The sequence below is a fragment of the Bufo gargarizans genome, chromosome 5, assembly GCF_014858855.1.
Source record: "Bufo gargarizans isolate SCDJY-AF-19 chromosome 5, ASM1485885v1, whole genome shotgun sequence".
Lineage (NCBI taxonomy): Eukaryota > Metazoa > Chordata > Amphibia > Anura > Bufonidae > Bufo > Bufo gargarizans.
In genome coordinates, this window is record NC_058084.1 from 193,519,784 (window position 1) to 193,533,184 (window position 13,401).

At 42.7% G+C, this 13,401-nt stretch overlaps 1 protein-coding gene across 2 annotated transcripts in view; it reads right to left on the bottom strand.

Annotated features, from left to right (window-relative positions):
• Positions 1–13,401, bottom strand: part of TOPBP1 (DNA topoisomerase II binding protein 1) — a 174,870-nt gene that overhangs the window by 87,723 nt on the left and 73,746 nt on the right. For both annotated transcript variants that reach the window (XM_044293058.1, XM_044293057.1), the window contains exon 10: positions 52–296. In XM_044293058.1, coding sequence (XP_044148993.1) covers positions 52–296 — 245 coding nt within the window. The remainder of the gene's footprint in view (positions 1–51; positions 297–13,401) is intronic.

Sequence of the window (13,401 nt, forward strand, 5' to 3'; positions counted from 1 at the left end):
AAAAAAAAAAAAGAATCTTCAAAAATGCAGGACACAGCTAAGAAAACTTACTTAGTGTTATATCATTTTCTGTATACTGAGATAGCAGGTCTTCATCAGCCTGATGATTCTGAGCCAGGTTGTCTGTTTTTACTGGGACTTTACTGCTTGTCTTCTGCATAGACGAACTGAGAACTGGTTGAGCTGGTGCCTGGATCTCGGCAGGTTTATAAGAGGAATGAAAGTAAGTTTCCTCCGGTTGCAGAGTCCCTTTTGAAAAACTGTCTAATAACCACTTTACAGATAGAATGTAAGGCCTAAAGTAGAATAAAACAATAAAATAAAATAAAAAAAAAAAAAAAAAAAACTTAACTAGAACAGTAACCTACTGCCTGTAATAGAACATTATACTACAGCAGCCTTTTATAGGTCACAAACCACTTTCATATATGGCCAAATATGCCAGATAGTGGTAAGCCACACTGCATAGGAAAGGTGATTAATCCTATAAAATATAGGAATGAGACTTATGGGTAAGGCCTCTTTCACACGGGTGTCTTATTTTTGGCCCGGATAAGAGGCGGGTGCGTTGCGGGAAAATGCACAATTTTTCCGCGCGAGTGCAAAACATTGTAATGCGTTTTGCACTCGCGTGAGAAAAATCGCGCATGTTAGGGATTAATGTTCTGAAGATTGTATTATTTTCCCTTATAGAATGGTTAGAAGGGAAAATAATAGCATTCTGAATACAGAATGCATAGCATAATAGTGCTGGAGGGGTTAAAATAAAAAAATGGAGGTGATGGAGCATGTGATCTGACGTCACCACAGGTCCTTTAGCCCACAGCTCATCATTCAAGAAGTAAAGAGACCGGGAACTACGCGATCAAGAGGAGAAGGTGAGTTAATTTTTTTAATTATTTTTTTAACCCCTCCAGGACTATTATACTGTGCATCTGGTATTCAGAATGCTATTATTTTCCCTTATAACCACGTTATAAGGGAAAATAATACAGTGAGTAGACTGTCACCTAGCAACCATGCGTGAAAATCGCACCGCATCCGCACTTGCTTGCGGATGCTACGCGATTTTTACGCAACCCCATTCATTTCTATGGGGCCTGCGTTACGTGAAAAACGCTGAATATAGAACATGCTGTGATTTTCACTCAACTCACAAGTGATGCGTGAAAATCACAGCTCATGTGCACAGCCCCATAGAAATGAATGGGTCAGGATTCAGTGCGGGTGCAATACGTTCACCTCACGCATCGCACCCGCACGGAAAACTCACCCGTGTGAAAGGGGCCTAATTCGATTTCCAGGGATTCCCTCATGACAGCACCACAGAAGGATGTTCCCCTTTGACCTTCTTGGGACAGGAAACAGGTTAAAAAGGTCCCTCCCACCTTCACCCTCCAGTGTTTTTTCCGGATTACTACACGAGGATGGATGCAAACGATTTATAAAAACCATAAGAAAATCTTATATGCAATATTTACATAGTAGTTAGTAAGGGAGGGAATGTACGGGTGCAGTCATGAGGGAATCCCTGGAAATCGAATTGCAGGTACATCTAATTCCTATTTTCCAGCTCATCCCTCATGACAGCACAGCAGGAAAAGTGCCAGATTATAATTTTAGCGGGAACAAGTCTAAGGACAACATATCCCAGATATTTCTCATTAGATAAAAGTACAATTTCATAGAATCAGGAAATAAACCAGACAAACTTTTTGATTCTGCAAGAGAACTAACTCCTGATGACATAATTTGTGAACCCAGGCCTAACTCTAAAATGTCACTTTATCTGCAGCCTTGACCAACAGACCTACCTCTGTTTATAGACTTATATTCTATACTTAATTAGAGGAAGAATAAATCTTATTAGACATCGGCTTTAAAAAACGAAATTTTTGTAAAACTTACCAGTAAAATCTCTTTATTGCTCTTCATTGGGGGACACAGAAACCGTGGGTATAGCTATGTCCTCTAGGAGGCGTTGACACTAAACAGAAGCTGTTAGCCCCTCCCACGGCAGCTATACCCCCTACAAGATTCCTACAAGCCCACGAAGCACCCACCGCTCTGGTGGAGTGAGCCATGACACCTAAGGACGGAACCCTGGCAGACCAACGTGCAATTGCCACCTTGGAAGCCGCCAATCCCTTGCGAGGACCCTCCGGGATGACAAAAAGGGAGTCCGTACGCCGGAAGGAACTGGAGGCTGCCAAGTAGGCCTGAACAATATATAGCCAAAGCAATCGCAATAAATAGCCATATCGCAATCGCCAACCTAAAAATGCTGCAATTGTATTATCATATTTTTCGCTTTATAAGACAAACTTTTTTCCCCCCAAAAGTGGGGGGGAATGGCAGTGCGTCTTATAAAGCGATGGTTGACTTTTTAGGTGGCTGACACGGATGTATTGCCGGCCGCTATGCTGCACAGCGATACATCAGTTACTGTGCGGGGAGGGAGGAGGGGCTGGAGGCAAGTTAATTTTAATGAACAAACATTCTTCTATTTATTCTGTGCAGTGCTATTAAGAAAATGGCAAGTTTTGTATTTTGTACTTTTGCAGTAATGCAAATATGGTATTTCATTTAGTAAAAGATGTTTTATTTTGAAAAACACTGTGCATTTCAGTTCTTGAGTTAAGGCCTCAAATGGAGAAGTCTGGAGCGCTGAGAGGACTATATTCAAATCCCAAGGCGGAAGAGGAGGACGGTACAGAGGGACCATATGTGCCACTCCCTCAGTGCACCTGAAACAGTAGGCCCTGCAGCGCGTGGTAATCACAGTGCGCCTGAAACAGTAGGCCCTACATCCGTGGTAATCACCAGCTGCATTACTCCCTTCATGGGGGTTAGGAGCAAGCCAGTGGACCTCCAGCTTAGGAAGTACTGGCACGGCCATTTATAGGGTAGGAAGGATGAGGATGAACCCAACGATCGAAACCAGGCCGCCAGAGGACCCACCTATAGGCTCCAACACCGCCCAGGTGGCTTCCGGGCTACTAAGGGACCTCTGCCTCGAGAGGTGTTAGCAAGGCTATTCGAGAACTGAAAGGAGAGGCCAGACACCCCCCCGATCCAAGTCCAAGCCTTAGGCCCTGAAAGTTCTAGTAGAATCTCTTCAACCCTAGAGCAGGGAACCTCTCTGCGTCTATCCCCTGTAGGGACAGGAAGAACACTGGAGGGTGGAGGTGGCAGGGACATTTTTAACCTCTCCGTTTCCTGTCCTAAGAAGGTCAAAGGGGAACATCCTCCTGTGGTGCTGTCATGAGGGATGAGCTGGAAAATATGGTTTAGTGATATGGCCTTTACACATGTTAACTGGCATAAAGATATGACCAATACGAAGTTCTGGCAATGCAATGACATCTCTGATGCCTCTTGCACACAAGAGTACAGCTGCCAACTTCTGAAGAGCCCAAACCACTGGGGACTGGGGACCATTGTGGGACACCGGACTGCAGCTACAAAATCAGTATAAAACATGACGGCACATTACAAAACCACTACTCACTGACAGGGAAATATTGGTCTTTCAATGTCAGCAATATTTGTACATTTCAAAAAAACAATTTTACTGATAGCATGCTTTCCTAAAAAAAAAACAAAAAAAAAAAAAAAACATTTTTGACATCAAAATAAATATATATATATATATATATATATATATATATATATATATATATATTCATTCTTAAAGGTAAAGTAAAAAATACTAAATAAATAAATAAAAAAAAACATCATGGGCATCGCTTCATGGGAAGATGCCGATAGTATTAAAATATAACAATATTAATGGCATACGGCAAATGGCATAACAGGAAAAAAAAATAAAAGCTGCGAATTTGCCAATTTTTGTCACTTCAACTACCCAATATTATTTTTTTTTTTATCAAAAGTGATCAAAAATTCGCACACACTTCAAATTGGTATCACTGAAAAGAACAGATCGTCTCACAAAATATGAGCCCTCACACAGCCCCACACATAACTAATAAAAAGTTATAAGGGTCAGATATGGTTATAAAAAACTATTTTTTTCCCCCTCAAAGGTTTAAAAAATAGTTTAAAAAAAAAAAAAGAAAAAAAATGAAAACCTTTGTCGGAATTGCATTTTTTCCTCAATTCTACCCCATAAGGCTAAGTGAACGGAAAAATAAAAAAAGGTTAGGACTATTGGAAGGTGGGGAGTGAAAAACGAAAATGCAAAAATGGAAAATCCCAGGGTCTTTAAGGGGTTAAAATCTAGACATGTCAGGCAAATTCCGAGTTCATATTTGGAATCAGCGCGCTCATTTTAGTAAAAATGACATGTTTTTCTCTCAGTAGCAAAATCATTGTTGCGCGATGATATAAAAGACTAGATCCGTATGCATATCCTCTATAATGTATACCCAAACTGGTAGATGTCAAAAGCCAATCATCTGCCAGCAAAAATAGTATGAAACAATCTTAATATAATATGGACAATTGATCAGACGCAGACATCAAAGTAATCAGTTTGGTATGAAAGGGGATCAGCCTTATTCGATCCAGTCCAAAAGACCATACTCAAGCTAAAAAGGTACAAAGACAAAAGCACATAACAAGTAAGCATATGCCAATTCAGAGCTGGAGGGGACTAAGAAAACCCCAAAGTACGTTTCACTGCGCTTCTTCTGGGGGTGTGTCTATCCAAGCTGATACTGAACCTTGTAAACCCCAATTAATTGAGACCAACCCTCCCTCCCTGATACCATACAAACAATACACCTGTGTAGGCAAACCTCCTGCAGATAGTGGAGTCCCGGCATGCCCATGCATACTCTCGCCAGATCCCGCGAGACCGCCAGCAACACACTCAACACCCAGGTAGAACTCGCACCAACGTATTGCCCGAGTGTATCTACTTGTGCCTGCGCACAGCCTAACAAAGAATGGCAGCAACCACGTAAGACACCAAACATCTATAGCGACATGTCAACTTAATCGGGAGCGTGGCAGGCGCCATCTTAGTGCAGGGCAACAATGTCAGTTCTCAATTTAAATCAAAATACTTCAGCTCAAACACTGGAACCTCGATACCAGCAAAGTCGGTCACATGTATAATCCTCTCAGATTGACCACATGCATAGATAAGAAATAAAAACCTAAATATCACAATATAATAAGTTCATATAGGACCATGTTCACAAATAAATCACTAAAAAGTATAATGTGTGTATAATATATATATCTTCAAGACACCGGTCACTTTCTTGACAAAATTGCCGATGTGGTTATAACGCCTATGACCATATTGGCGTCTTTTGATGTGGTCAGCCTCTACACCTCTATCAATCATGATAGGGGTGTGGAGGCTGTCAGAAAGTGCTTGGTCACTACACACTACACAGATGAATGCAAGGAGTTCATAGTTGACCTGCTCGGTGTAGTGCTCAGATACAACTACTTTGCTTTTCAAAATGGCTACTACCTTCAACTGCGTGGAATGGCGCCCACTTATGCCAATATCTTCATGGCGGGCCTGGAGACTGAACACGTCTATGTGTCCCACCACTTCAGCCACGTGCTGGGGTGGTGGAGATACATAGATGACGTGTTCGTCATCTGGGAGGGCACTGAAGATGAGCTGGCCCAATTCCATGGATTCCTGAATAGCATGGATCCTGAAATCCAATTCACTCTGACGCACTCCACCGAGCAGGTCCAATTTTTGGACACTATGGTGACAAAACAGGATACTAGGTTGGTGACAGACCTTTTCATTAAGCCGACGGATTGCAACAAGCTTTAAAGATTTGAAAGCTGCCATCCGCGGCCTATGGTAAAGTCATTACCACGGAGTCAGTTTCTCCATATCCAACGTATAGTGAAGGACCCGGATTTGAAGAACAAAAGACTGTCAGAGATGGCCGATAAATTCTTGAATAGGGGGTATCCAAAGAAACTGGTCCAGAAACATTTGGAGGATTCAGAGTCTAGGAACCCCAAGAGAGTGACAGACCAAGCCAGGATACCATTCATCTCTACCTATACAGAGGGCAGTGACCAGCTAGCGAAGGTCACTAAGAAACATTGGCCTATAATAAATAGCAACTTTGGTCATGTGAAAGAATTCACTATACCCCCACTAATGTCTTACAGGAGAACTGATAGCCTGAGAGATAAACTGGTCAGAGCAGAGGTAGCAGGTGATAAAACCACAGTTCAGACATATATAGGCCGTAAAAAATATGGATGCTATCCATGTCTGAACTGTGTGAATTGCAGTTATATGCTAAAGGGAGACACATTTGTACACCCAGCCACCAACAAGGTGTTTGAAATTAGACACTTCTTGACCTGTGATAGTTCATTCGTTATCTATCTACTGTCATGCCCTTGTAGTCTCTTGTACGTTGGAGAGACTACCTGTGACGTGAAGACTAGAATGAACTATCACAGGTATTCCATCTGCCAAAAACGAAGGTACCTCCTAAACATTTTGTGGAGGCTGGGCACAGGGAAAAGACCCTTAAGTTTAGGGTGATTGATCATATTCCCCCACTTAAAAGGGGAGGTAACAGGGAGAAGAAGTTGAAACAACGTGAGATTATGTGGATACACAAGTTATGTACACTTAGGCCCGAAGGTCTTAATGCTGAATGCAGATGGGAATTATGTGGATAGGTAATGTGCTACTTGCTCATCAGACGTGGAGGTGATAATGCTTGTCTAGCTAAGTGGGGAGGATATACAACAGTGCTACTTTGAATGGATTGTAGTAGGAGTTTACTTATATATTCTTTTTTGTATTTACAGACAGAAACATGAAAATGTGATGATCCTTTGTCTTATGATCGGACTATACCGCATATGGACCACCCCGGTGCGCGTGCTTGATGGTGACCATTGGTTGATGTGAAGGAGGGGTATCAATGAAAAGCCACACACCGCACGCTTTGGAAATCCGACCAGCATCGATTTGTTTTTTTGAGATGATAATAGACGCGAACTCTGGCCTGGAATCTATATGCCAGACGGCGTCTCTATGTATATCAAATCAATAGTGCAAGGAGATGGGAAGGATTCCCCCCATTGTATCTGCACATATGTTACCAGTGATGTTGTGGATGTGGACCTGGGGGGTTACACCACTTCGGTTTTGTACCGATGTTTTGGTGGTGGCTCCCACTGGACACATCTACACATCCTGATAATGGTCGGTTTACTAATTGTGCGTTGTGTTGCTATATTGTTCCCCATCAGGATTGTAATCCACTGCGTTACCATGGCCACTTACACGCCCCCTAGACGCCTGGTGATGCGGTCCGAGCGTGTGTCCACTCTTTCCCTCCCCCCGGGGCCGCTGTACTCGCGATGCGTTCCACTGGGCGACGTTGCGGTCCAGGGTACGTGCGTGATGACGCGGCCACGTGGGGTGGTCGACGAGGGACGCACGGCGCGGATTGGGAGACGCTGAAGCAGGCGCACTCGGATGTTCCATGACGGTTGGTCCCATGAGTTTTTATTATGTAATAAGATACAGCTGTATAATGAACTGATGATTTTAACTCTTAATGGTTGGAGCACTTTTTGTTCACTTGGAACACTTTTGTCCACTGAAGTTAGATTGGATGTCGGATATAATGGTCTAGAACACTGGATATCGGCTCATCTTATATAAACATATGATACTTAGGATGTAAGATTCACATTATTGATTGATGTTATAAGATGTTTTATGATAGTTTTATCTTTTTGATGTAAACATGGTATGTACACAGAAAGTCATGTGATATTATGATGTCTGATGGTCATGTGACCTTATTGTTAACATGTGGTTTCACTGATTGCACTGAATTTGTAATGAATTGTGGGTATAAAGATCCCACATTTTAGCACTGTTGTAGCTTGACAAAGGCCTCAGTGAGAAGGCTGAAACGTTGCTGGGAATAAAGTTTGGGGTCGTCACCCTGTCACCAAAAGCTGGAAGTGTTGCCTCTTTATTCGGTGAAAATATATATATATATATATATATACACACACATATACACACACACACATATATATATACATATATACCCACATACGAGTGATTTCAACCCGTCATCATACATTGAAATAGACAAATTAATTGAAATATATTTAATCAATTAAAAATAAATAGAAAAAAAGTGAAAAAAAAAAATACAAAAAAATGAGTTAATAAAAAGTGAATACAAACCAAAGAAAGTGAAAAAGTGCTCTGGTGATAAAGTGCAAAGTGTGAAATTGAGCGTGCACATGCAAAACGGTTACATACATTGTTCTGTGAATAATGACATGATTTTATAAAGACCATACAGTAATAAATCATGATTAGTGATAATGCTTAAAATATATAAAATTTACCTTATGATGCACCATTTATTACACGGCTATTCAGTGTATTAAAACCCCTAGGGATTCAATAATCCCTACAGGATTATAGTGTAAACAATATATAATATTCCAATAGCAGCCTAATTAATATGAAATTCTCAAAATACAATAATTACGGTTCCATCCTTAATAAAATCGACAATAAATAATGACAATTCATAATGTCCCACAGAGGACCGCCCAAGTAATGGTCATCCCTACTCCAAATTAGGGTTGTTGCGGGTATCGAAAAATCGATACCCAATCGATACTTTTTTACAAGTATCGATTCGGTACTGTGATTTGCACTTTTTCGATACTGGGCTGCGCAGCCCATTATCTCCTATGACACAACATGGCGCTCCGCCAGAAAGACAGTGGAGAAGGCGGGAGAGGGAGAAGGAGGGAGGGATTCCCTCCCTCCTATGACGCTGCCGCCGCTGAGCCCAATGGAGTAAGCGGGCTCTGAAGATGCCTGCATCACTGCCACCAATGACTGTGCGTTTAATTAAAGGAGGAGGAGGGACGGGGGAGGTAATAAACTGCTGCGCCGTCTGACTCTGAGACGAGTGAGCGCTGAGCTCAGCGAACGGCACCAGCGGCAGCGGAGCAGCCTCCTCCTTCGTCCTGAGTCACTCACACTTGTCTTGTGTGCTGCGCCGTCTGACTGAGACGAGTGAGCGCTGAGCTCAGCGAACGGCACCAGCGGCAGCGGAGCAGCCCTCCTCCGTCCTGACTCCTAACTGAGTCACTCACGTTTGTCTTGTGTGCTGCGCCGTCTGACTGAGACGAGTGAGCGTCAGCCCGAGCCCCAGAGTCAGTGAGACTGAAAAGCAGCCAGCCCAGCATAGCAGGTACCTAGCCTAGCCCACAGCCAGACCCAGTGCAAGAGTGATGATTAGCCTGCCTCAAAATAAAGGCAGGCAAAAACCATATCTATAAGGAAGACAGCCAGCAAGATTTGGGGTTAATGTGACTCATTAACCCCAATCTTGCCACTACCCATGTTTTAAACATGATGGGGGTCACTTATTTTTAATGTCAGGCTGGGCGCATGCTTTTGGAGTCTTTGGCATGGACCCCATGTGCCTCACATTAATAGTAAGTGACCCCCAAAGTACCATCTAAGGCTACTTTCACACTTGCGTTTGAACGGATCCGATCATATTAATGCAGACGGAGGCTCCGTTCAGTACGGATCCGTCTGCATTAATAACTTAGAAAAATTTATAAGTGCGAAAGTAGCCTGAGCGGATCCGTTCAGACTTTCAATGTAAAGTCAATGGGGGACGGATCCGCTTGAAGATTGAGCCATATGGTGTCATCTTCAAGCGGATCCGTTCCCATTGACTTCCATTAAAAGTCTGGACGGATCCGCACGGCCAGGTGGACAGCTGAACGCTGCAAGCAGCGTTCAGCTGTCCGCCTGTCCGTGCGGAGGCGAGCGGAGCGGAGGCTGAACGCCGCCAGACTGATGCAGTCTGAGCGGATCCGCATCCATTCAGACTGCATCAGGGCTGGACGGAAGCGTTCTGCTCGGCTCGTTAGCTCCTTCAAACTAAGACTACTTTCACACTTGTGTCTGAGGCGGATCCGCTCATATAATGCAGACGGTGGCTCCGTTCAGAATGGATCCGTCTGCATTATATTGTTAACAAAAATTCTAAGTGTGAAAGTAGCTTCAGACGGATCCGTCCAGACTTTTACATTGAAAGTCAATGGGGGACGGATCCGTTTGAAGATTGAGCCATATTGTGTCATCTTCAAACGGATCCGTCCCCATTGACTTCCATTGTAAGTCTGGACGGATCCGCACGCCTCCACACGGCCAGGCGGACACCCGAACGCTGCAAGGAGCGTTCGGGTGTCCGCCTGCTGAGCGGAGCGGAGGCTGAACGCTGCCAGACTGATGCATTCTGAGCGGATCCGCATCCACTCAGAATGCATTGGGGCTGGACGGAAGCGTTCGGGGCCGCTTGTGAGCCCCGTTTGAACCACCCGAACGCTAGTGTGAAAGTAGCCTAAGGGGGGAAATAGTTATTAAATAAAAAGTGTAAAAAAAACCCCCACCAAAATATGAAGTATAAATGACCCCCTTTTCCCAATTTCACATATATAAAATATATAAATAATAAACATATTACATATCGCCACGTCAGAAAAGTCCAAACTATTAAAATATAAAAAAAAAATCTAGGTGGTGAACGCCGGAACAGAAAAAAATTAATAAAAACTGCGCGATTCGCCATTTTTAAACATGTGGAATGCACGTGGCTTTTTTGGTTTATTTTTTTCGCGTGGTATCGAATGGTATCGAGTATCGCAATACTTTTTCATGGTATCGAAACCGAATCAAAAATTTGGTATCGCAACAACTCTACTCCAAATGTCTCCGATAAGTATCCCAAGTGTAAGGAGGTGATACAGGGAGCGATAATCTCTAAAAGGGTCAAGGATAAATCAGTTAGATACCAAACATAATAACAGTTAAAAACAATTGACATTATTAAAAAGCGAAATCCAACCAGAGGAGCACACAGAGAGCTAAAGGAAAGGAGCAAAACTATTGCCTTCATTGAGACCATGTGGTGTAGTAGTATTTAATAAAAAATACCATCTGGTCTCCTTTTGGCTCAGGGATTTTTTTCCAATTCCCTCCTCTAGGGGAAATAATCACCCGATCGATACCCCTAAAGCAGAGGAGTGAACTATCAGAGTTAGGCCTCATGCACACAACCGTTGTGTGTTTTGCTGTCCGCAAATTGCGTAACGGCATGGACAGTCATTGATATAACTGCCCATTCTTGTCCGCAAACTGGACAAGAATAGGACAGGTTATATTTTTTGGCGGACTACGGAACGGAGCAACGAATGCGGACAGCACACGGAGTGCTGTCCACATGTTTTGCAGCCCCGTTGAAGTACATGAGGCCTTATGTTGATCCCTGAAATGTCTAGGAACAGTTTGTAGATTATCCAAATCCTAGGATTCCTTTGCTGCTTGTATTGCTAGTACATGTTCCCTGATACGTCTCTTCAGGGGGCAAGATGTCATTCCCACATTTATCAACTTACATGGATAAATGGCCCAATAGATCACACCCAACGTTACACAAGTTAATGCATGTGTACTTACATACCGTTTGTTGTGTGAGGAATCCCAAAAGTACTCTGCACCCTGTCCATGTTGACACAAGCAACACATTTGCCACATCCCTTGCTACCAAATAATCCTGGTTTAGACATGGTATAGTAACTTGTAACCTTCTGGTTAGAAGCCACTATACCATTTTTAAACCAGAATTATTTTGTACCAAGGGCCCCCCATGGGGTAGCAAGGGATGTGGCAAATGTGTTGCTTGTGTCAATCCCTCACACAATAAACTGTATGTAATTACACATGCAATAACTTGTGTAACGTTGGGTGTGATCTATTGGGCCATTTGTCCATGTAAATTGATATATGTGGTAAGTACATCTCGCCTCGTGAAGATACGTATCAGGGAACATGTACTAGCAATACAAGCAATACATCACAGGATTTGGATAATCGACAAATGATTCCTAGACATTTCAGGGATCAACATAACTTGGATAGTTCACTCTTCCGCTTTAGGGGTACCGATCGGGTGATCGTTTCTCCTAGAGGAGGGAATTGGAAAAAATCCCTGAGCTAAAAGGAGACCAGATGGATTTATCTATTACATACTACTATAACACATGGTCGCAATGAACGCAATAGTTTTGCCCCTTTCCTTTAGCTCTCTGTGTGCTCCTCTGGTTGGATTTCGCTTTTTAATAATGTCAATTGTTTTTAACTGTTATTATGTTTGGTGTCTATCTAACTGATTTATCTTTGAACCTTTTAGAGATTATTGCTCCCTGTATCAGCTCCTTACACTTGGGATACTTAGAGTCAAGATGTACGTCGGTCACATGCTTATCGGAGACATTTGGAGTAGGGATGATCATAACTTGGGTGGTGCTCTGTGGGACATTATGAATTGTCATTATTTATTGTTGATTTGATTATGAATGGAACCGTAATTATTGTATTTTGAGAATATCATTAATTAGGCTGCTATTAAGATATTCTATATTGTTTACACTATAATCCTGTAGGGATTATTGAATCCCTAGGGGTTTTAATACACTGATTAGCTGTGTATAAGTTGGTGCATCATAAGGTTGAGGTTTATATATTATAAGCATCATCACTAATCATGATTTATTATTACTGTATGGTCTTTATAAAATCATTTCATTACTCACAGAACAATGTATGTAACTCTTTTGCATGTGCACTCTCATTTTCACACTTTGCACTTTATCACCAGAGCACTTTTTCACTTTCTTTGGTTATTATTCCCTTTTTATTAACTCATTTTTTGTATTTTTTTTTTTCACTTTTTTTTCTATTTATTTATTTTTAATTGATGAAAAGGAGATTTTTGTATAACTTACCAGTTAAATCTCTTTCTCGCTCTTCCTTGGGGGACACAGACCTTGGGTATAGCTCAGCTCCCTAGGAGGCGTGACACTAAGTAAAACTGTTAAGCCCCTCCTCCATCAGCTATACCCTCAGCCTGGAGATAGAGGCTACCAGTTGCGTGTCCAAGTAGTGAAAGGAAAACAACCAATAACAGGAACAACCAACCAGCAACCCAACGGGGCGCCAAACCATAACCCTGTAACCAAACACAGAAGGGTGGGTGCTGTGTCCCCCAAGGAAGAGCGAGAAAGAGATTTAACTGGTAAGTTATACAAAAATCTCCTTTTCTCGCCCATTTTCCTTGGGGGACACAGACCTTGGGACGTTCAAGAGCAGTCCAAGAAGGGAGGGACCACAAACCCAAGGCGGACCACCACCAGAGCATCAGGAAACCGCTGCCTGCAAAACCAGGCGGCCCAAAGCAGCATCCGCTGATGCATGCGTATGCACTCTATAGAACTTTGTGAAAGTGTGCAGAGAGGACCAAGTGGCTGCCTTGCACAACTGTTCAGCCGAGGCCCGATGCCTCTGCGCCCAGGAAGCACCGA